The 25,554-nt window shown below is 47.0% G+C and overlaps 1 protein-coding gene across 5 annotated transcripts in view; it reads right to left on the bottom strand.

Moving 5' to 3' along the window:
* TBC1D14 (TBC1 domain family member 14) overlaps positions 1-25,554 on the bottom strand; it is a 167,263-nt gene that overhangs the window by 46,251 nt on the left and 95,458 nt on the right. For 4 of the 5 annotated variants that reach the window (XM_063923731.1, XM_063923722.1, XM_063923740.1 and 1 more), the window contains one exon: positions 24,658-24,778. In XM_063923731.1, the coding sequence (XP_063779801.1) occupies positions 24,658-24,778 (121 nt within the window). Of the gene's footprint in view, positions 1-91; positions 314-24,657; positions 24,779-25,554 lie in introns of those variants that run through there. The other variant, XM_063923754.1, reaches the window with a different exon arrangement.

The raw sequence follows: 25,554 nt of genomic DNA, 5'->3' as shown, positions 1-25,554 counted from the left end.
TAGCACAGGGCACTTTACGTGTTGTTCCACAGTACATGTCACGCCCAGCGAGAAGCCAGCAATCAGCACCGTGATCCTTGTCTGCACTCACCATGAAAGCTTCAGTCCCTCAGAGACATTGAAACTGCTGCCCCATCCTGACTTGCATCACACCAGGCCCTGCGCGTAAGAGAAGCATCCTATGGCTCCCATAGCAGGGGAGATTCAGCCAGCTAGCAGAGCATGCCTGGGAGATTACCAGGATCCCCTCAGAGGCCCATCACGTGCATTCCTCCTGTCAGCTCCTTTCTTTAAAGAGCACAGTGGGCTGGGAGACGGGAGAGCAGGCTGCAACAGCCATTTCAATCAGCTGCAGACAGAATGCATCCAATCATCTAGCACCAGCCTCCCCTCATGGCTTTTGTATGTATGAAGGGAGGTTGCATTAGAGATTGCCAGCTCCTGGGGCACCAGACACAGGCAGATTAACCCCTCTCAGACACTGAATAAGTACAATGCAGTTTGTTAAACATTTAAAAAAAAAAAATTCTTTCACTTTTTTCTACTGAGGCACCCTTGCTGTTGTAAAACCAGAAGTCCCAGCATGCCTCCTAGTCGATAAATGAGAGAGACGCCAAAAATACAACACCCATCATTTTGAATTTTTCGCTTTATATTACAGAATGAAAGCCCTCACGGGGAACTTCAATAGAACGGACAGGTATGACTCAATCAGGAGGCAAGATACCCAACCTAACCGCACAAGGAAGGGGAATTGGCCAAGCACACGAGACCACAAGTTTTATTGCATAGTTACGCCACACATCTATAAAGCAGAGGGCAGGGCATGTTTGGGCAAGCTTTTTCTTACCAGTAATCTAACTGGCCAGACAGAGAAAGCCAGGCTCTGCAAATGGCCAGCAAGTTACATGCTACTACTGTAAATGAGTAAAACACACTAAAGATAAAAGGAGAGGTAGGTGTAATAACCCTTCACATTCCCTAAAGACTAAGGATTGTTAATGGTTTCCCGCCACCCATCTCCCCCATACAGCAGGATTTGGCTGATGACCTGACCATCTGTTTTGCTGCTGTGGTGCAGCATTAAGCCAATTTACGGCTTATTAGGTGACATCCCGTGACGTCAGAGCATGCATGCTGCAGCATTCTCAGGACTGCTGAATCACTGTAGGCTGGACACAGCGCAGCACTGCTTAGTCACTTGCATATCCCCCTTTACAGAAAGAGTTAATAATCTACACGTGTACCACAATAGTTAAGGGTTAACCAGGAGAGGGTCTGTGCCAAATCTGTACCTCAGCAGACCCCACTTTATTCTTCTCAATGTCCACACTACATCTGTATATTCTACGTAAGCGCAAACTTATTTGAAGCTGGCTATAATAAGCAAAATAACTGAGGAGCGCCCTTAATGCATCATGGAGATATTTCCTTTTGACCTTTCATTATCTATAGGGTTAGCACATCTGCTTCTTCTATTATAATCCTTAGAAGTTACCCTAGCACCTGAATACATTACTCTGAATTGGGGATGGTGTATCAGATACTGCACTGTGGGGGTCATTCTGACCCATTCGCACACAGCGGTTTTTCGCTGCGGTGCGAACGGGTACGGAATGCGCATGCGTGGCGGGCGCAGTGCGCGACGTTGCCCGGCGACAGGTGTGGCCGGGTTACGTCACGGCTACCGACTGAAGCGGTCACCGTGGCGACCGCTAAGAAGGCTGACAGGAAGGAGGCGAGGATGGGCGGATCCGGACCGTTGGAGAGCGTTTTCGGGGAGTGGGGAGTAAAACGCAGGCATGTCCAGGACAACAGAGGAGTGACGACAAAGCCAGGCCCATCATCGGGGACTAAGGGGGGACATTTACTAAGAGTGATAAGAGTAGAGAAGTGAGCCAGTGGAGTAGTTGCTTATGGCAACCAATCAGCACTGAAGTAACATCTATAATTTGCATACTATAAAATTATACAGAGCTTCTGACTGGTTGATGGGACAACATCTGCACTGGCTCACTTCTCCGCTCTTGTCACTTCTTAGTAAATGTCCCCCTAAATTCTAATTGAATAGCAAAAAGCTAAACCCACAGTTTTATAAAACCATGCTGGCCATACAATACTAGCCACACTACTATGGAGGGGGTCACACGTGGCCTTTTGTGCTTATGAAAACATAATAGTTGATGGCTACCAAAACAGCACAGTTTATTGTAATTAACTTAAGAATGGATTGGCTCAAAATGAAACAAAAGTTCAATAATCCAACACGTCAAAGAGTATTAAATTAATAATCATCTGGAAAAGGCAGACTTTAGAGTAACACAACACGACTCTAAAGGGGGGTAGACACGGAGAGAATTCTGCAAGAGACGTGCGCTGAGAGATTTAGCATAGGCGATGTCCCTTGAACATCCCGGTGTCTAGATCACTCACACATACGTAGCGATCTGTATCGAGCAATTTGCGCTAAGAAAAAAAAAAGCCATTTTAAATCGTGGGTTGGTATTCGGGGGGGGGGTCCTTTTTTTTTCTAGGTATTTCGGTGGCCATTTTAAAATCAGTGCCTTCATTGCTCTGTCTTCTGCACTGTGCTTTGAGAGTTTGCGGTTTCTTTAAAAGTGCTTCTTGCCTTTTATCACGCACACCATCTCCGGCACCTTGCTTCATCGTGCAGCGCGGTGCAGTGAAACTTGAAGAGGAGGGATCAGGCTGGGGAGTGGTGGGTGATGTCAATCGCCATCACTCATTCATGTACTCATGAGCGATATCAAGTTTTGTGCTAAGTCATCTGACTAGATTTTGCCTGCATGCAGCCCATCTAGAGCCGGCGATATCGTTGCGCGAAGTATACACACGGAGCGATGTATGTGTAATCAGATTGCTTAGAAATTACACAAAAATCGCTGTGTGTACCCCCTTAATTTACAGACGTGGTGATAGATAAATTAGAAAGGCATCTCTGTTCAACTGGTTAAAACTACAAGACAAATGACTAGCTACACTGCCACATAGTTGGTTCACTGGGACCTTGTTCCACAGTCTGACTGGTCTTATGTGTGCCAAGCATTCTTCAGCTCATGTGACTGACATGAAATTTGCAAGAGATGGTTATGAAAAGCATGAGATGGTATAAATAGAAGTATTATCTGAGCAGCACGCACTCTCTAAGGCTTGGCGTCCACCCTATTAAAAACAGCAGTCAGTCCGGTTTCTTCAGTTCTTGCTTAACCAGGTCTGCAACCTGTACAGATCTATTTTTAAGTCACTCACCCAGAACTCCCTCAGCTCATTTCTGCTGACTCCGGGTATTGTCTCTGCACTCAATTATTAAAATACTGTTAGAACGAAGTAACGTGCCATAAGTGGAATTGTGCAAGCAGCAAGAGGTCAATCCTCACTATCCCCGGGATGAAAAGTGGGAAATCTGGGTGTAGGTTTAGGAATTGTGCTTTGAACACACAAGAGTTATTTTTCTCTTATGTCCTAGAGGATGCTGGGGTCCACATTAGTACCATGGGGTATAGATGGGTCCAATAGGAGCCATTGGCACTTTAAGAGTTTGAGATTGTGGGCTGGCTTCTCCCTCTATGCCCCTCCTACCAGACTCAGTCTAGAAAATGTGCCTGGAGGAGCCGGTCACAGCTAGGGGAGCTCTACATAGCTTTTCTAGTAAGTACATTTTTAGAGTTTATTATTTTACAGGGAGGCTGCTGGCAACAGCCTCCCTGCTTCGTGGGACTAAGGGGGGGAGCAGTGTCCGTCCTGTGGGGTCTGAGCCACTTACTCCACTGACAGGACACTGAGCTCTTGAAGGGATAGATCGCTTCCTGCCACAGGGGTTCGCTCACCCCAGCAGCATGCCACCACCCCCTTACAGAGCTAAAAGTCGGTGGCCTCCTACGAGGCTCTACAGTAAGGGAGGTTGCATGCTCGGCAGGGCCGGTTTTAGCCCTTGCGACACCCCGGGCGAAAATAGGGGTGTGGCTTCATAAAGGGGTGTGGTCAATGTGCCCCCAGTAGTAATGTCCTCATTTGTGCCCCCGGTAGTATTGCCCCCATTTCTGCCCCCAGTAGTATTGCCCCCGCTTTAAAAAAAAAAAAATAAAAAAAAAATACTTACCATCCTCGCTCCTGATGCCCGACCGCTGCTGCCCTCCATCTCTGGCCGCTGGCACCGCTCCTCTGATCTATGGGAGAGACGTCATAACGTCTCTCCCATAGAACCGCATACTAGAGGTCAATCATGACCCCTTGTGTCTGAGTGCCGCTCCCACAATGCAGTGCGGTGCGCAATGACTTCTTCGCGCACCACACAGCAGTACCGGCACCGGGGGCACCACCAGTAGCGGATCTTGCCACGGCGGTGGCTCCCTTGGCGCCCTCTGGAAGGCGGCACCCGGGGCAAAAATCCCTAGTAGCTAGATCCGCTACTGATGCTCTCCTTCCAACGGGTGGTCTTCAGTAAGCCGAATGTCGGAATCCCAGCGCACAGTATACCGGTGCCGGGAACCCGACACCCGGCATACCGACAGCTATTCTCCCTCGTGGGGGTCCACGACCCCCCTGGAGGGAGAATAAAATAGTGTGGCGCGCGTAGCGCGCCACCGTGCCCGCAAGGGGCTCCTTTGCGCTCGCCACACTGTCGGTATGCCGGCAGTCGGGCTCCTGGTCGCCGGGAGCCGGCATACCATACTACACCCCTTCCAACTAGTTCTCCTGGACAAGTGGTCAGGATCACATCTGCACAGGCACCAGAGAAGACGTCTGTCGCCAAGGGCCAGGATTTCACTCCTCTGGTGGCTGCAGTTACCTCACCTTCTGTAAGGCCGCAGGTTCAGGATTGGATCTTCTAACCAGATGCTAGCCTCCGGGGATGGGGCGCTGTCGCTCAAGGGGAGACCTTCCAAGGACGGTGGTCCAGTCCAGAAGCCGGCCTACCGATAAACATTCTGGAACTAAGAGCCGTCTACAACGGTCTGCTTCCGGTGGCCCCTCTTCTCAGAAATCGGCCACCCAAGTGCAGTCGGACAACGTAACGACAGTGGCTTACATAAACCGACAGGGCGGAACGAAGAGCAGAGCTGCCATGTCAGAGGTGATAGGAACCATCCTCTGGGCAGAAAAACGCACGTTGGCGCTGTCAGCAATCTTCATTCCGGGAGTAGACAACTGGGAAGCGGACTTCCTCAGCAGACACGATCTCCATCTAGGAGAGTGGGGACTCCATCCGAAGGTGTTCACGGAGATAACAGATCTTTGGGGAATACCCAAAATAGACATGGTGGCCTCTCGTCTCAACAAGAAGCTTCGGCGATATTGTTCCAGGTCGAGGGACCCACAAGCAGTGGCGGTGAACGCCCTAGTGACTTCGTGGATATTCCAGTCGGTGTACGTGTTTCCACCACTCCCACTCATCCCAAGAGTGCTAAAACTCATAAGGAGAACAAACATTCAAGCGATCCTCATTGCTCCAGACTGGCCAAGAAGGACTTGGTACGCAGATCTTCTGGATCTACTGCGTGAAAAGCCGAGGCCTCTTCCTCTTCGGGAGGACCCGCTGCAGCAGGGGCCGTTCGCCTATCAAGGCTTACCATAGCTACGTTTGATGGCATGGAGGATGAACACCTGATACTAGCTCGGAAGGACATTCCGAACAAGGTTACTCCTAACCTGATCCAGGCTAGGAAAGGAGTCACGGCTAGACATTACCATCGTATTTGGAAAACGTATGTCTCTTGGTATGAGTCCAAGAGGTTTCCTATGGTGGAGTTTGAACTGGGACATGTAGGTGTGGATATGGGCCTACGTTTGGGATCTGTGAAGGTCCAGATTTCAGCCCTATCCATTTTTTCTTCAAGAAACAATTGTCTGACCTCCCTGAGGTTCAGACTTTGTTTGAAGAGAATTCTGCACATCCAACCTCCCTTTGTACCGCCTAAGGAGCCATGGGATCTTAACGTGGTGGTGCAGTTCCTCCAATCGGACTGGCTTGAGCCTCTTCAGAGGGTTGAGCTCAAGTTTCTCACGTGGAAGGCTGTCACTTTGTTGGCCTTAGCTTCTGCCAGATATGTGTCTGAGTTGGGGGCTTTGTCCTGTAAAAGCTCTTACTTGATCTTCCATGAAGATAGAGCTAAGCTCCGGGCGCTTCGGCAGTTCCTTCCAAAGGTTGTGTCGGCATTTCATATCAATCAACCTATTGTGGTGCCAGTGGCTACTGACTCCTCAATTTCTTCAAAGTCCTTGGATGTTGTGAGGGCTTTGAAAATTTATGTGAAGAGGACTTCTCATCACAGAAAAAAGGACTGTTTGTACTATATGATACCAAGAAAATTCTAGGCAGACGATCTCTCGCTGGATCAGGTTCACTATCCAGCATGCGTATTCTACGGCAGGATTGCAGTGTCCTACGTCTGTTAAGGCCCACTCTACTCATAAGGTGGGTTCTTCCTGGACGGCTGCCAGGGTTGTCTCGGCATTGCAACTTTGCCGAGCAGCAACTTGGTCTGGGTCGAACACGTTTGCAATGTTCTACAAGTTCGATACTTTGGCCTCTGAGGACCTAAAGTTTGGTCTGCAGGAGCCTCCACGCTCTCCCTCCCGTTCTGGGAGCTTTGGTACATCCCTATGGTACTAATGTGGACCCCAGCATTCTCTAGGACGTAAGAGAAAAATAAGAATTTACTCACCGGTAATTCTATTTCTCGTAGTCCGTAGTGGATGCTGGGACTCCGTAAGGACCATGGGGAATAGCGGCTCCGCAGGAGACTGGGCACAACTATAAAGAAAGCTTTAGACTACTGGTGTGCACTGGCTCCTCCGACTATGACCCTCCTCCAGACTTCAGTTAGGATACTGTGCCCGGAAGAGCTGACACAATAAGGAAGGATTTTGAATCCCGGGTAAGACTCATACCAGCCACACCAATCACACCGTATAACTCGTGATACAATACCCAGTTAACAGTATGATAACAACGGAGCCTCTCAACAGATGGCTCAACAATAACCCTTTAGTTAAGCAATAACTATATACAAGTATTGCAGACAATCCGTACTTGGGATGGGCGCCCAGCATCCACTACGGACTACGAGAAATAGAATTACCGGTGAGTAAATTCTTATTTTCTCTGATGTCCTAAGTGGATGCTGGGACTCCGGAAGGACCATGGGGATTATACCAAAGCTCCCAAACGGGCGGGAGAGTGCGGATGACTCTGCAGCACCGAATGGGCAAACTCTAGGTCCTCCTCAGCCAGGGTGTCAAACTTGTAGAATTTAGCAAACGTGTTTGACCCCGACCAAGTAGCTGCTCGGCAAAGTTGAAGAGCCGAGACCCCTCGGGCAGCCGCCCAAGAAGAGCCCACCTTCCTCGTGGAATGGGCTTTCACTGATTTAGGATGCGGCAGTCCAGCCGCAGAATGTGCAAGCTGAATCGTACTACAGATCCAGCGAGCAATAGTCTGCTTTGAAGCAGGTGCACCCAACTTGTTGGGCGCATACAGGATAAAGAGCGAGTCAGTCTTTCTGACTCCAGCTGTCCTGGAAACATAGATTTTCAGGGCCCTGACTACGTCCAACAACTTGGAAGCCTCCAAGTCTTTTGTAGCCGCAGGCACCACGATAGGTTGGTTCAGATGAAAAGCGGATACCACTTTAGGGAGAAACTGGGGACGAGTCCTCAATTCCGCCCTATCCATATGGAAAATCAGATAAGGGCTTTTACATGACAAAGCCGCCAATTCTGATACACGCCTGGCTGAAGCCAAGGCCAACAACATGACCACTTTCCACGTGAGATATTTCAAATCCACAGTTTTCAGTGGCTCAAACCAATGTGACTTTAGGAAATCCAACACCACGTTGAGATCCCAAGGTGCCACTGGAGGCACAAAAGGGGGCTGAATATGCAGTACTCCCTTAACAAAAGTCTGAACTTCAGGTAGTGAAGCCAGTTCTCTCTGGAAGAAAATCGATAGAGCCGAAATCTGGACCTTAATGGAACCCAATTTAAGGCCCATAGTCACCCCTGACTGTAGGAAGTGCAGGAAACGGCCCAGCTGAAATTCCTCCGTTGGGGCCTTCCTGGCCTCACACCACGCAACATATTTTCGCCCAATGCGGTGATAATGGTTTGCGGTTACTTCTTTCCTAGCTTTAATCAGCGTAGGAATGACTTCCTCCGGAATGCCCTTTTCCTTCAGGATCCGGTGTTCAACCGCCATGCCGTCAAACGCAGCCGCGGTAAGTCTTGGAACAGACAGGGCCCCTGCTGCAGCAGGTCTTGTCTGAACGGTAGAGGCCATGGGTTCTCTGAGATCATTTCTTAAAGTTCCGGGTACCAAGCTCATCTTGGCCAATCCGGAACAATGAGTATAGTTATACTCCTCTTCTCCGTATTATCCTCAGTACCTTTGGTATGAGAGGAAGAGGAGGGAACACATAAACCGACCGGTACACCCACGGTGTCACTAGAGCGTCCACAGCTATCGCCTGCGGGTCTTTTGACCTGGCGCAATACTTTTCTAGCTTTTTGTTTAGGCGGGACGCCATCATGTCCACCTGTGGCCTTTCCCAACGGTTTACAATCATTTGAAAGACTTCTAGATGAAGTCCCCACTCTCCCGGGTGGAGGTCGTGCCTGCTGAGGAAGTCTGCTTCCCAGTTGTCCACTCCCGGAATTAACACTGCTGACAGTGCTAACACGTGATTTTCCACCCATCGGAGAATCCTTGTGGCTTCTGCCATTGCCGTCCTGCTTCTCGTGCCGCCCTGTCTGTTTACATGGGCGACCGCCGTGATGTTGTCTGACTGGATCAGTACCGGCTGGTTTTGAAGCAGGGGTTTTGCCTGACTTAGGGCATTGTAAATGGCCCTTAGCTCCAGCATATTTATGTGAAGGGAAGTCTCCTGACTTGACCATAGTCCTTGGAAGTTTATTCCCTGTGTGACTGCCCCCCAGCCTCGAAGGCTGTCATCCGTGGTCACCAGGACCCAGTCCTGTATGCCGAATCTGCGGCCTTCTTGAAGATGAGCACTCTGCAGCCACCACAGCAGAGACACCCTTGTCCTTGGAGACAGGGTTATCAGCCGCTGCATCTGAAGATGCGATCCGGACCACTTGTCCAACAGGTCCCACTGAAAGGTTCTTGCATGAAACCTGCCGAATGGAATCGCTTCGTAGGAAGCTACCATCTTTCCCAGGATCCGCGTGCAGTGATGCACCGACACCTGTTTTGGTTTTAGGAGGCCTCTGACTAGAGATGACAGCTCCTTGGCCTTCTCCTCCGGGAGAAACACTTTTTTCTGTTCTGTGTCCAGAACCATCCCCAGGAACAGTAGATGTGTCGTAGGGACCAGCTGTGACTTTGGAATGTTTAGAATCCAGCCGTGCTGTTGTAGCACCTCCCGAGATAGTGCTACCCCGACCAACAACTGCTCTCTGGACCTCGCCTTTATCAGGAGATCGTCCAAGTACGGGATAATTAAAACGCCCTTCTTTCGAAGGAGTATCATCATTTCGGCCATTACCTTGGTAAAGACCCTCGGAGCCGTGGATAGACCGAACGGCAACGTCTGGAATTGGTAATGACAATCCTGTACCACAAATCTGAGGTACTCCTGGTGAGGATGGTAAATGGGGACATGCAGGTAAGCATCCTTGATGTCCAGTGATACCATGTAATCCCCCTCGTCCAGGCTTGCAATAACCGCCCTGAGCGATTCCATCTTGAACTTGAATTTTTTTATGTATGTGTTCAAGGATTTCAAATTTAAAATGGGTCTCACCGAACCGTCCGGTTTCGGTACCACAAACATTGTGGAATAGTAACCCCGTCCTTGTTGAAGTAGGGGTACCTTTACTATCACCTGTTGTGAATACAGCTTGTGAATTGCCTGTAACACTGCCTCCCTGCCTGAGGGAGTGGTTGGCAAGGCAGATTTGAGGAAACGGCGGGGGGGGGGGGGGGGAGACGTCTCGAATTCCAGCTTGTACCCCTGAGATACTATCTGAAAAATCCAGGGATCCACCCGTGAGCGAGCCCACTGATTGCTGAAATATTTGAGACGGGCCCCCACCGTACCTGGCTCCACCTGTGGAGCCCCAGCGTCATGCTGTGGACTTAGAGGAAGCGGGGGAGGACTTTTGCTCCTGGGAACTGGCTGTATGCTGCAGCTTTTTTCCCCTACCTCTGCCTCTGGGCAGAAAGGACGCGCCTTTAACCCGCTTGCCCCTATTGGGCCGAAAGGACTGTACCTGATAATATGGTGCTTTCTTTGGCTGTGAGGGAACATGGGGTAAAAATGTAGACTTCCCAGCTGTTGCTGTGGAAACGAGGTCCGAGAGACCATCCCCGAACAACTCCTCACCCTTATAAGGCAGAACTTCCATGTGCCTTTTGGAATCTGCATCTCCTGTCCACTGCCGAGTCCATAACCCTCTCCTGGCAGAAATGGACATTGCACTAATTTTGGATGCCAGCCGGCAAATATCCCTCTGTGCATCCCTCATGTATAAAAGTGCGTCTTTTATATGCTCTACGGTTAGCAATATAGTGTCCCTGTCTAGGGTATCAATATTTTCTGACAGGGAATCACACCATGCAGCTGCAGCACTGCACATCCATGCTGAAGCAATAGCTGGTCTCAGTATAACACCTGTGTGTGTATATATAGATTTCAGGATAGCCTCCTGCTTTCTATCAGCAGATTCCTTCAGGGCGGCCGTATCCGGAGACGGTAGTGCCACCTTCTTTGACAAGCGTGTGAGCGCTTTATCCACTCTAGGGGATGTTTCCCAACGTGACCTATCCTGTGGCGGGAAAGGGTACGCCATTAGTAACCTCTTAGAAATTACTAGCTTCTTATCAGGGGAAGCCCACGCTTCTTCACACACTTCATTTAACTCCTCAGATGGAGGAAAAGCTACTGGTAGTTTTTTCTCTCCAAACATAATACCCTTTTTTGTGGTACCGGGGGTAACATCAGAAATGTGCAACGCATTTTTCATTGCCTCAATCATGTAACGTGTGGCCCTACTGGAAGTTACATTAGTCTCATCGTCGTCGACACTGGAGTCAGTATCCGTGTCGACATCTGTGTCTGCCATCTGAGGTAGCGGGCGTTTTAGAGCCCCTGATGGCTTTTGAGACGCCTGGGCAGGCACAGGCTGAGAAGCCGGCTGTCCTACATTTGGTATGTCGTCAAACCTTTTATGCAAGGTGTCGACACTGTCGCGTAATTCCTTCCACAGCACCATCCACTCAGGTGTCGACCCCGCAGGGGGTGACATCACATTTACAGGCATCTGCTCCGCCTCCACATAAGCCTCCTCATCAAACATGTCGACACACCGCAAACACACAGGGAATGCTCTGACAGAGGACAGGACCCCACAAAGCCCTTTGGGGAGACAGAGAGAGAGTATGCACACACCAGATCGCTATATAACACAGGGATCCCACTATAAATGAGTGTTTTCCCTTATAGCTGCTATATATATATATAATATATATATATATATATATATATATATATATATATATATATATATATATATATATATATATATATATATCTATCCTGCGCCTAAATTTAGTGCCCCCCCCTCTCTTTTTTACCCTTCTGTAGTTTTCAGACTGCAGGGGAGAGCCAGGGAGCTTCCTTCCAGCGGAGCTGTGAGGGAAAAATGGCGCCAGTGTGCTGAGGGAGATGGCCCCGCCCCTTTTCCGGCGGACTTCTCCCGCTTTTTCTGGAATACTGGCAGGGGTATTTTTACATCTATATAGCCTCTAGGACTATATATGATGTAGATTTGCCAGCCAAGGTGTCTTATATTGCCCTCAGGGCGCGCCCCCCCAGCGCCCTGCACCCATCAGTGACCGGAATGTGAGGTGTACATGAGGAGCAATGGCGCACAGCTGCAGTGCTGTGCGCTACCTTGGTGAAGACCGAAGTCTTCTGCCGCCGATTTTCCGGACCTCTTCATGCTTCTGGCTCTGTAAGGGGGATGGCGGCGTGGCTCCGGGAACGAACACCAAGGTCGGGTCCTGCGGTCGATCCCTCTGGAGCTAATGGTGTCCAGTAGCCTAAGAAGCCCAAACTACCACCTGTTAGGTAGGTTCGCTTCTTCTCCCCTTAGTCCCTCGCTGCAGTGAGTCTGTTGCTAGCAGATCTCACTGTAAAATAAAAAACCTAAATATACTTTCTTTCTAGGAGCTCAGGAGAGCCCCTAGTGTGCATCCAGCTCAGCCGGGCACAAGATTCTAACTGAAGTCTGGAGGAGGGTCATAGTGGGAGGAGCCAGTGCACACCAGTAGTCTAAAGCTTTCTTTATAGTTGTGCCCAGTCTCCTGCGGAGCCGCTATTCCCCATGGTCCTTACGGAGTCCCAGCATCCACTTAGGACGTCAGAGAAATAGGATTTTGGTTACCTACCGGTAAATCCTTTTCTCGTAGTCCATAGAGGAAGCTTGGCGCTCGCCCAGCGCTTCGTTTTCCTGCTTTTGTTACTTAGTTCAGTACAGCCTTGTTGGTTAGGTACGGTGTTGTTACTTGGTAGGTAATGTTTCAGCAGTTGCTGAGTTTCAAGCTAGTTGCTTGATGTGCCTTGTATGTGTGAGTTGGGGTGTGGTATGGTATGCCGGCGGCCGTGCTCCCGGCGACCAGCATACCGGCGCTGGAAGCCCGGCCACCGGCATACCGACAGTGTGGCGAGCGCAAATGAGCCCCATGCGGGCTTGCTGCGCTCGCCACGCTGCAGGCACAGTGGCGCGCTACGCCATTTATTCTCCCTCCAGGGGGGTCGTGGACCCCACGAGGGAGAAAAACTGTCGGTATGCCGGCTGTCGGGATTCCGGCGCCGGTATACTGTGCGCCGGGATCCCGACAGTCGGCAACCTGAAGACCACCCGTGAGTTGGTGTGAATCTCACCACTATCTGTGTAAATTCCTTCTCTCGGAGATGTCCGTCTCCTCAAGCACAGTTTCTAGACCGAGTCTGGTAGGATGGGCATAGAGGGAGGAGCCAGCCTACACTCTCAAACTCTTAAAGTGCCAATGGCTCCTAATGGACCAGTCTATACCCCATGGTAGTAATGTGGACCCCAGCATCCTCTATGGACTACGAGAAAAGGATTTACCGGTAGGTAAACAAAATCTTATTTTAGAAAAGGGAGAAAAATAATCAATTATAGAAGACAACCTTCTATTATGTAACACGATGGAGAATAAGCCCTCTGTCCTCACTGTGTGGCTGCTAGGCTTCAGTCACACAAGAAATGACAAGGAAAAAAAAAAAAAGGGGCATTACTGTATTTTTGCTTGGTAACGACTAACTTACGCATCACTAATTTCTTGTGTATTTTTTTTCTTCCAGGGCAGAATCAGATTGGCTTTTATATTTGTATAGTGTAGCATGGTGCTTCATTTATAGAATGTGCTTTAAGGAAAATGCGGTAAAAACCCATTTTGGGGGATTTTTTTCCGCATTTTCATACTGTATATACTATGCCCCAGCTGCTTGATGCGGAGGGTAATGCCAGCTTTCGCTGCCTATAGAAGCCTTGGGCTTCTTACTGCATCCTGCTGCCACGCAGCACTGCTCACTCCGGCCCCCTCACCTCCTCTGCTGGCAGCCTACCGGCGCACTCCCAGATCCCCCAAACCTCTCCCAACTACACAGCCAGCTGTCTGGCCTCACTGTCCGGCTGCAGGGAGGAGGAGGAGCCCAGGACTGGCTGCTGAAGTCTTTAACAGGAGGCTCCCAGTACTCTGGAGTGGAGGAGACCTGGGGACACCGTCTCACCCGTGGCAGTCTTCGCAAAGGGCAGCTCTTTTCAGAAGAGCTGTCCTTTGCGATACTAATTGCATATGTTAGTACATATGAGATCCGTTTGATTGCTATATTTGGCGGAACGTACTCCGCATTCTTTGTACATCCCGCCCTTAATAATGGAGGTATGGGACTCCATCTCTGTACAAAAACAAAAAAAAGTGACCGTCGGAGAAGAATAAAGCAGGCACGTTCGTATGAGGGAGAAGAACAGTAGAAAATAAGTGAGCATAACCATCTACAACTCCCTGCCTTTCCCCGCAGGACACGCCGCGTGTGCTTGCAGGAGCATTTGCGTCACTGCGCATTCCTGTTCTTAACTCAGGACTTTTCATCCACGTGCTAAAATGCCTTCGGCATTAGACAAGGTGTGATCGCGTTACACCAATATTCCTTGAAAGATTAGCTGATGCGCATTATTGACTTGAAATCAATGTAAGAAAATCAATTTGTTGAGTCAGGTGACATGCGAGTAACCTTAACACGGTAACTATACCTCAATTCCCAGTTTTGACTGCACAAACACAGAAGAAGAAAAAACCTCATGATGACGATGACGACGAAAAGGGTGTAGATCAAGAATTTCCAGCCTCGTCCCTCAAGGCACAACAACAGTGCAGTCTTTAGTAATATCCAGGCATCAGTACAAAATAACCGAGGCACTAATTAAGTCACCTGTGCTCAGCTAAAACCTGGGCTTTTAATCTGGGTACACACTACTAGATATATCTACAGATCAATTGATCTTCAGATATATCTATGGACAGACCGGGCAGTGTGTCGAGCATACACACCTCCCGATCCTTCGAGACTGTCGTCATGAACTGGGCCGGCGTTTACATGCGACTGCCCAGTTCAGCCGTCAATTACTACCTGGTGCTGCAGCATGTGTACGACGGCGTTCACAGACATATCGCTCGTACACACTGGCCGACGGACCCGCTATATATCGGCCAGTGTGTACGCACCTTTAGTGTTCCTTGACGGCTGAGGTTGGGAGTGCCTGGTACAGCATACAAACATATTAGGCAAAACATTTAGGGGGGGGGCCTCTAAAGATTTGTGTGATTAGAAGGATAGAAAAAAAAAAAGTTAAACCACTTGTTACCTCACCACCCCCAAAAAAAAAAAACCAACGGCAAACAGCATTAGCAACCCGCAAAATCTTTTATACACTTGCTAAGAGCAAAATTGAATAGTGTGACGGATAATAGATCAATGATGTTCCAGCCTAACATCATTAGGCTGACCGGTACAAACGGTCTACGGGGTCAAAAGGTCGACAAAAATGGTCAACACGTTTTTTTGGGGCCACATCTTGTACATTTCATTTTTTGGGACCACCATCAGTACAAACGTAAACCCTTGCAGGTTCGCTTATCACACTTCAGGCATGGTGGCTCTGCTTCGCCCGCCACAGGTTACTATTCCAAACAGATGTCCACGTGGACAGTAAATCAAGCAAATGTTGGAAAAACATGCAAATACCCCAAAACACGTGTCGACAGCTTCGACATTTTGAACCTGTCAGCCTTTTTACTGTCAACCAATACATTGTCGAACTATCATCTGGATACCCAGGGCACTAGTGAGACAAACTTTCAAATTCTAAATCTGCCGAGGTACAACAGCACTAACAATAAAAACAAAGCATAGTCTCAAAACACGGGATGGAATTTGAAAAGACCCAATAGCTAAACAACTACAATAATAGTATGAATGGCCTAAGACCCCTTCCACATATCAACGATTTATTTTAAAACTCAATATGACTTCAGTTGAGGTTGATCCCAGCTACCAATGACATGTTCTCAGTTCAACAGACCCCTGATCTATCCCTGTGTCTCTGTTCTGTGATTACAGCATTGCTTCAGAAACGTCTACGCATTTTATATAGTTCTTAATTTAGAGACTGTCCACAGCCGTGTTGCATATAGCATATATCAAATAATGTACAGATACCTGTCTTCATTGGTAAAACTTGTCAATTTACAAGTAATTTAATTGAGAATGAATTGTTAACCTGTACTTGAGATTCTGATGAAATCATGGCTCTATCTGGAGCAATGTGGATTCGCGCTCTGAACGCTAAGAGGTGGATTAAATCAGGGGCAATGCCCCCAAATATGCTGTTGGAACACCTGCAATTGCACCCTTCATCACCCTTACATTACAGCAATTCCACCCATAAAGCAGGCATTTTTGTACTAGCCGCATAGGAGTGCATATTAAAGTGCAAGATTTCCGGGCTACCATGTTTGATGTGGTACCTGGATGATAGGTAGACACTGAAAAGGACGCCATGACAGGGGACACGATGCACTAATTAGGGGCCCACGCGCAGAAAGGAAAATTTTGATATCAAAAACGCATGTTGACCTTTCACGTGTCAACAATTTCCGTGTTGACCTGTTTACATTGTGCATGTCGACCATTTGGTGCAGACCTAGACATTGTCGACTCTTTGATCCATAACAGTTTGATGCGCACTGCATCACCCATACGAACCCCTAAGTGGATAAATGGATAGATATGCGAAACCGGTTTGGTATAACAGAGTGACAATGTTTAGGTCGACCTTATATGGTCAATGGGTTCAAAAGGTCGACGAGTTTTTTTTTTTTTTTTTTCAGGCTAAATTTTGTATATTTTATGTTATGCGACCACCATCACTACAAACGTGTCCCCTCGCAGCCTCGCTTCACTCACAATGCTTTGGGAAGGTGCATCGCTCCACTGCACGTTGCTTGCCGCAGGTTATTATTTCCCCAAAAATCTCCACGAGGACTGTGAATCAAGCAAATGTTGTGAAAATGTGAAAACCCCAAATCATGTCGATCTTTCATCTGTCGAACTAATGCATGTTGACCATATGGTGTCAACCTATTCAGTATAAACCAATACATTGTCGATCTATCATCCGGATACCACGTGAAACCACCATGAGGGAACAAACCCACACCATATTTAAAAAGGTATTGAAAGCCTTTTCAATTGCTAATTCCAACAGCAAGATCTGCATCCATCTAATCACATGTTGGGGGCCGCGCAGTGCAGGGCAAGGTCGCCTCGCATGTTTGTGGGGCCACCCCGCGTCGTCTGGACTGTGCCTACAAAACGCCACAACGTTACCCGCCCCTCCCCGACAACTGAATAGACCCCTAAGCCCGGATATAGCACATACTGAGTGCGGTGAGTTAACACATATTCAAAGCTCCTTTTGTTAGCAAACTAATATTTCATGTAACATCATCTCAATCTAATATGACAGCTAGTTGCTGCCCACGCTGTACTAGGCTATGCTAATTTACAGCTATGAGACTCCCTGTGGGTAAAGCCAGAGCATATTTAGATGAACAAAATAAATTTATTTATTTTTTTTATTTTTTTTTAATATCTCCGGTATTTTAATTCTGGATCCAACCTTATTATTCCTCTCTTGGGCCAATGTTAATTTGAACTATAGTATTGTCAAGCTTAAATCGCAGCCAAACACAGCATATGCCATTCATAAAGCATGGCGTTTGGTAAATGTCCGCTGACACTGCAAAGTGGCATACTGCAATTAACTACAACTTAAATAACGCTAGTCAGTCACCCGTTCACAAGCGCACATGTACAGGAGGACGGCGTCACAGGCCGAGGAGCATTTCTACCTAGTATGGATGACTCTCAGAGTATAATCTATGATTCTATACTAAAGTCTTCTCCAGTGTCCCAGGGTGCAAGCGGGAGGGGGTCAGTACCCGGTTACTTGTCGGTAACTTTAGCCTGTGTTTACTACTACCTGATGTGCCAGGTATCAACCCAGGTAGACCTTAGGTATGTGTGGTAGTATCAAGATTAAATAAAGTAAGGTATTTAAACATTTCTAATATGAATGGATTGAAGGCGAGTTATATGACGTATGTAAACCTTTTTTCCTTTAAACATAGAAACAGAATTTGACGGCAGATAAGAACCACTTGGCCCATCTAGTCTGACCCTTTTTTATTTTATCCTTTAGGCCAGGGGTGGGGAACCTCTGACCCGAGGGCCGTATAAGGCCCTCAAAGCCACTTGATCCGGCCAGGCTCACCTAACCGAGAGGAGATGCCAAGCGCCCGCTGAGATTTTACCACCAGCGGGCGCCCGGCTCCTTCTCAGCAGCAGCCGGAGGCAGGAGCTCACTCCTGAGCTCCAGCTTCCGGCTCAGGCAGTGTACATGTGTGGCTGTGCGGCGCTATGGGAGAGACGTCATGACATCTCTCCCATAATTCCGAGGAAAGGTAGGGCAGCGGTCCGGAAGCAGCAGCAGGGCTGATGAGCATTGTGGGGTTTTTTTTCTTTTAATGTGTGTAAGTGGCGCTATTAGGGGGCATATCTAATGGGGCATAACTACAGGGGGCATATCTATGGGGCATAACTACAGGGGGCATATCTAATGGGCCACAACAACTGACAGTGGGCATATCTAATGATGCATAACAACCGACTGGGGGCAAATATAATCAGGCATAACAACTGACTGGGAGCATAACTACTGACTGGGGCAGGCTAATTTTTAAGTTGATAATTTTTGTATGGCCCCTGAAGGATTTTATAAATATCCAAATGGCCCTTGGTAGAAAAAAGGTTCCCCACCCCTGCTTTAGGCAATCTCAACCCTTTTTTAACCTTAATTCTTTGTAAGGATATTCATATGCCTGTCCCAAGCATGTTTAAATTGCCCTACAGTCTTAGCCTCTACCACCTCTGATGGGAGGCTATTCCACTTATCCACTACCCTTTCTGTGAAGTAATTTTTCCTTAAATTACCCCTGAACCTCCCCCCCTCCAGTCTCAATGTATGCCCTCGAACTCTTATACTTCTTTTCCTTTGAAGAATGTTTCCCTCCTGAACTTTGTTAAGACCCTTGATATATTTGAAAGTTTCTATCATGTCCCCCCTTTTCCTTCTCTCCTCCAAACTATACATGTTAAGATCTTTTAGCCTTTCCGGGTAAGTTTTGTGATGTAGGCCATGCACCATTTTAGTTGCCCTTCTTTGTACACTCTCTAATGTATTTATATCCTTCTGGAGATATGGTCTCCAGAACTGGACACAGTATTCCAGATGGGGCCGTACCAATGACCTATACAGTGGCATTATCACTTCTTTTTTCCTACTACTGATTCCTCTCCCTATGCAACCAAGCATCTGACTTGCCTTTCTCATTGCTTTGTTGCATTGCTTTCCTGCCTTCAAGTCACTTGAAATAGTGACTCCTAAATCTCTTTCCTCCTCAGTAGTTTCCATTATAGTACCCTTGATACTATATTTAGCCTTTGGGTTTTTGAGATCCAAGTGCATGATTTTGCATTTTTTAGCATTAAACTGTAGTTGCCACGTTCTTGACCATTTCTCAAGCCTACCTAGGTCATTAATCATTTGTTTGACCCCTCCCGGTGTGTCTACCCTGTTGCATGTCTTTGTATCATCTGCAAAAAGGCATATCTTCCCTTCAATACCATCTGCAATGTCACCAACAAAGATATTAAAGAGAACTGGACCAAGTACAGATCCCTGGGGTATTCCACTGGTAACATTTCCCTCCATAGATTGCACTCCATTAACTATGACTGTCTGTTTCCTATCCTGCAACCAGGTTCTTATCCATTTAACTGATTTATAATCCACTCCCAGGCTTTCAAGTTTATTTAGCAGTCTGCGATGTGGGACAGTGTCAAATGCCTTACTAAAGTCTAGATATGCTACATCTACAGCTCCCCCTTGATCTATTATTTTCGTCACAGAGTCAAAAAAGTCAATAAGATTTGTTTGGCATGATCTCCCACCAGTAAATCCATGCTGTTTTGGATCCTGTAAGTTGTTTGATTTAAGATATTCCACTACTCTTTCTTTTAATAGGTTTTCCATTACTTTCCCTACTACTGATGTAAGGCTTACTGGTCTGTAGTTACTTGCTTCCACTTTTGTGCAGTGGAACTACATTTGCTCTTTTCCAGTCCTCTGGAATAGCACCTGTATTTAGTGACTGGTTAAATAATTCTGTCAAAGGTGTAACCAGCACATCTTTTAGCTCTTTGAGTATCCTTGGGTGTATCCCATCTGGTCCTATTGATTTATCCACTTTTAGTTTTGAAAGTTACTTAAGGATTTCTTTGTAAATCATATTGGTTGTTTTCGCCAGGCACTAAGATCACCAGTCTGCTGGGCGAGTTCACTCTGGGAGCTGGTTATAAAGAACTGCCTATGTGAGGAGCAGTCCTACCTCATGTCAATCCATGCCATCTTTAGTGACTGCCCATGGGACTTGTTGATGGTCACTGTAAAGCAGACCTTTAGGGCTAACTGCAGCCACTTAAACAGAGGTGTTCTCTGATGGTATGAACACAGACCCCCAGAGCACAGGTGAATGCTGTGGCCTCGAAGTTCCTGTGGACAGCCTTCACTCACAACCCAGAGACATTGCAGAGTTTGGGTGGATTGAGGTTCCACAGCAACATCACTGGAATCCCCACTTTGAGGAGAAGCTTGTGAACTGGGATGCCAGAGGGGTTGAGGGTGTTGAACTCCACGGGGTAATGAACCATGTCATCCATTTGCACCACAGACCTGTACTTTATTTGTGCCCCTTCATATAACTGAAGTAGAGAGTCATTAAAGGTGGTAACCTGTCGTTTTTGGGGGACGTACTGGCATGTGCACACAGTCAGTCCATGGACTGCCTTTTGAAATCAGGGTATATCCTCACCGTGAGATCTGCTAGGGTTGCCAACACTGAACCTAGGCCTGCGGGGATGGTCACCTTTCTCTCTGACTTAGAGACTGCTTTTCCCTCCTCCAGTACTTACCCAGTGTTCTGAGCCTCCGCCCAAGCTATAAACACTAGCGGGTGGCCAGGCAAAGGGAAGTTGAAGGCAGTGGGGGAGTTCAAGCACAGGCAGTCTGCTGTTCCCCTGCGCTTACCTTTAGGTGCCAGCCGGTGGGGTTAAGGTTAGGCACCCCTGGGGGAAAGGTCAGGGTTAGGCTGCAGGGCAGAGGGGGTTACAGGCTTTAAGGTGCCCCTTGTAGCATGACCCGATGGTACAGGAATAAAAAAAAATATATATATAAAAATACAAAAAATAAATAAATTTAAGGGCACTCAATCTTCATCATAAACAAAAGAATCCATTTATTTTCATCACCACCCAAATCTGTAGTGAAAAATCACACGAAGGATGGCTGATATATATTAGTGTAACTGTGGTGTACTCTCTATACTGCAGTGTATTCTACGGGTCAAACAGCAGAAGTGTGCTGTGGGTAGTTACACTGTTAGTGTAGCCAGGTGAGTTATTATGGTGAGGATGGGTCAGTATTAGGAATTCCTGATGATATGACTTGAAAGAATCCTGTCCCAACACTGAGACAAGGTGACCCGATCAAGAGAGAGCTGCATTTCAGTTATAAGGCATGTCATGGGTTACAATGAGACCTGCCTAGTCCTAACCTGGGACAAGTGTTCCTTTGTTAACTTGCGTAATACCCATTTTTGTAACTGGTTAGAAATCCCCAAGTCATAACAGAAGGGAAGGGGGGATTTATGGGTCTGAAATGATACAGCCCTGTCATAGGGGCTAATTCAGACCTGATCGGTGCTGGGCGTTTTCGCACAGCGGACGATCAGGTCTGAACTGCACCGCAGTGCGCCGGCGCATGCCAGAGATGCAATATGCGATAGGCATCTCAGCCAAGCGATCGCCTCTGCCTCCTACCAGAGGTGCTCACTGGGTGGGCCAGCGGCGTTGGGCCGCCGTGTTGGGGGCGCGGCACAGGCAACGCAGCCGCTGCAACCTGGAGAGCGACGGGTAGCTCCCTGCCAGCGTGCAGAAGCTGCGCTGGTAGGGTGCTACTCTTCAGGTTCAAAAGCATCGCCGCCGTGCAATGCTTTTGTACCTGTGCAGGGGGGGGTGCCATATCTTAAGAGTGAAGGAAATGTAACTGTCCCAGGGTTGGGGCTTACCTTAAAATGTACAATTCCATAGTCATGAGAATGTTGTCATTTATGTAAACGCTGATACAAGTGCTGGAGTAGGCAACACCACTGCTGCAGACTATTGCATCCCATGAGCTTTGCAACTTGGCGGGGGGCTTCTACCATGTTGACGGAGGGGATGAAATCAGGCCAAGCAGCCAAGACTCAAGAAATAGGGAGAAAAGGGGACCTCAGTAGGGTGTGTAGCTAACCCAGCTGAGACGTTTAAAGAAGGGATGGGCAAAAAATGGGCCTTTTGCCAGTTCACCAGCTATATATGGGCCACCAAGTGGGAGCCTTTGCTTAGAGAGCAGCCATTTAATTTTCACTTTGTAGCCAATAACAGGTAAGAGCCATTTACGCTGCACATGAGTTATAGCAGGTCCAATATCCATCAAATGGTGCACGAGTTCTGCCCAGCACCTCCCATAAACACAAGCAGCATCACACAGAAAAGCAGGCAAGTGGCAGCATAATGTAATTTGTACCTCTGCACATTACTTCTCTCTCACACTCATGGCAGCAGTGTGTCTTTATTGCAAGTGCAAAATAGAGTGCTCTGCAAACTGAATCTTGATTATAGCCTTATTTATCGCTATACTAGTATTATTATTATGAGCAAAGTACTGGTATAGTAAGGTAGGTAGCCAGCGAGAAGTGGGCACAAGAGTGCGGAGTATGTACAAAAGTGTACCTAGTTTTCCGGATAAGTGCAGAGATAGACAATAGAAGTCATACAATGTATGAATGTATTTAACTTATCTAAATATCAACACACTATGTTGCAGGGAAGCCTCAAGACACATTAATGAACATGCACCTAACGCACTATTAAGAGAGACAGTGTAATAAGTTTTGTCTAAGCTTTGGTTAGCAGATTTTTACAACGCCAATCATTCGGCAAACACTACTTCCCGTTATCCATCAGTGACTATGGGCCTAATTCAGATCTGATCGCTGCGGTGCGTTTTTCACACAGCAGCCAATCAGGTATGAACTGCGTATGTGCCGGCGCCGCAGTGCGTCGGAGCATGCCAGACAGCCGATGGCCATCTCAGCCCAGCGATCGCCTCTGCCTGATTGACAGGCAGAGGCGTTCGCTGGGTGGTAGTGGGCGGGGCGGCGGCATTTGTACGCTGTTTTGGGGGCGCAGTCCAGGCCGCCGCGGCTGCGTTATGTCATTTTAGGCCCAGACATGCAGGCGGAAAAGCCCTGTGCTGGGTGTCCCCCCGTATGTCTGAGTAACTGATCGTGCAGAGCTACGATCAGGTCTGAATTAGGCCCTATGTGCTATATGTAATAGCTTGAGCTGAACTGAAGGATTAAAATACAAAGCCTACAAACTGATGACTGTGCAATACAATTTATGCTCATCATGACTAAACGGGAATGTGTCATGTGTGTTGCCAAACTTGACATAAATCCATTAGCTTTGCTTCCGGATCTGCTCGTTAATTACTTAACGATTGCAAGTTTTCACCCTTTAATGACCCCTCTAATTGTTACGTTTTGGAAATTCATAATTTACACTGGGAATAACTACTTTTTTTTACATTTTCTTTTCAGCTCATACAATGCTTTCATTTGGTAGCATATTCAAATAATTATCTTTTTTTTAATTTATGGGATATAGAACAAGGTGAAAGTTTAAAGAGGTGGAAAACCCTCTTCTCCAGATGGGATGTATATATAGAACAAGGTGAAAGTTTAAAGAGGTGGAAAACCCTCTTCTCCAGATGGGATGTATATATAGAACAAGGTGAAAGTTTAAAGAGGTGGAAAACCCTCTTCTCCAGACTTTTTGTGTCTAATTCCCCCACAGTGTAAGGCTCAATTGAATTCTGTGTGACCGTAAAAAAGAACTAAATCATAGAAACATAGAATTTGACAGCAGATAAGAACCACTTGGCCCATGTACAGACTTACGCACTGGGGTTCATTTTTGAGAGCCAATTTACCTACCAGTATATTTCTGAAATGCGGGAGAAAACCAGAGTACCCAGAGGAAACCCACGCAAGCACCGGGGAGAATTTATCTGGATATCAAAATTGTATCTCCATTTACTGTTTACACAAATCTAACTCACCCCGAGGACACCAACGACCCCTCAAATGGAATGGAGACTAAATCCCATGTTAATCCCAAAAAATAATTAGACTCCGCCTACCATTCCCTTCCAAGTGAACCAACCGCCAATATCAAAGGACACTGGCAGACGACGAGTTTGGGCACAACTGGAAGGTGAGAGTCTATATAGAGGACAACTATCCTTGACATACAATTGATATGGGCACTGATTTACATTTGAGACATGGCTGTATTCTTCTGTCATTACACCAGCGGGCACTTAAAAGCACACCAACTGGTCTAGACAGGGATTGAGGGAAACAGAGAATACTTTGCATATAACCAGATACTAAAGGCTGCAATGCAGTCCTCACTTTTACAGGAACCACAAACATTCTGCTCTTGAAATGTTCAGTGAGGCTGAAGAACCTAGCACCAATCCTGATCATATTATGTACACACTGATCTCCTTATACACTGGACGGTGTATGCAATATATAAAGGTGTTCGTAAAACAAATTTTAGAATATAAATCAACAACATGGTTCACCAAAATGAGCAAACTGCAGGAACATATTAAGATTATGCAAGTAGGAAGGCAAAAATAAGGGGTTTAGGCATCTCTATGCTCATCTTTCAAGAGGTGGCAAGCTAATTGGGTAAACAGAGCACACACAAACTTATTGAGCGCAACGACAGGATTCTCACTGAGCAGGAAAAGTAAGTAATAAATAGGGAAAAACCAAAAAGTAAATACCTTTTGTACTTTCTGCACGTTGCTTCTCTGGGACTCACGAGGAGGGACTTTTCCAAATAACTTCCAGCCAAGGTCATTCTGTTCTTTCACTTGGACACTCTTCTTCCGTGCAAATATGTTCCTAAGCGAACAAAAAAATGAAATAAAAAGTTAATTGAAGAGTAAGAGCGCGTTACAGTAGCTTAAATCAGGTAATGGTGGAGGGATCCAGGAGGTGAACCCCACAGAAGAGTTGCAAAATATAAAAATAAAAAGGTTGTTAATCCCAGTGTAGCCAACCCTCCTAATGGACCAATGCTGTTTAGCTGTGAGAGAAATGTCAGTCTCTGTGCCACTGGCATTCCCCAACATGCAACCACTTGCACACTTTGATTACAGTCCATTTAACCTACCAGTATATTTTGATGTGTGGGAGGAAACACTTGCGAAGAGAGGACATGTAAACCCCACATAGATGGGCCATTACCAGGATCCGGTGAGTATTAATAGACATATAGAAGATAATATTACTAACTAGGGAGTGACAAAATCCAGGATGTAGTTTGGTATATAGGAATTGTTGTAAACTTGAAACTGGTGCATGCCTGGTAGAGCTAAACATACACTTAAGGACTAGCAGTAACTTGTTAAAAGCACTTTGGGTAATCACCTAGCATTGATAATACTTTAGAACAAATAAGGCTCGTAGGCTTTTAGTACAAAGAAAGAAAAATACCATTTGAATTAAACAGAGGCTCATTTTAGCATCATAGATAAAACACCCAACAATTCAAAAAGCTTTAGGAGAAAGCGCTGCATGGATATAGCCTCATGACTAGCGTAGTAAAGTCTTAACGCCAATGTTTATTAAGTCTAGTGATAGTAAATATGACTGCAGCACAGGTTCTCAAACTCGGT

The sequence above is a fragment of the Pseudophryne corroboree genome, chromosome 1 (genome assembly GCF_028390025.1).
Source record: "Pseudophryne corroboree isolate aPseCor3 chromosome 1, aPseCor3.hap2, whole genome shotgun sequence".
NCBI lineage: Eukaryota > Metazoa > Chordata > Amphibia > Anura > Myobatrachidae > Pseudophryne > Pseudophryne corroboree.
Note: the sequence above shows the minus strand (reverse complement) of the source record. Positions and strands in the feature narration are given on the sequence as shown.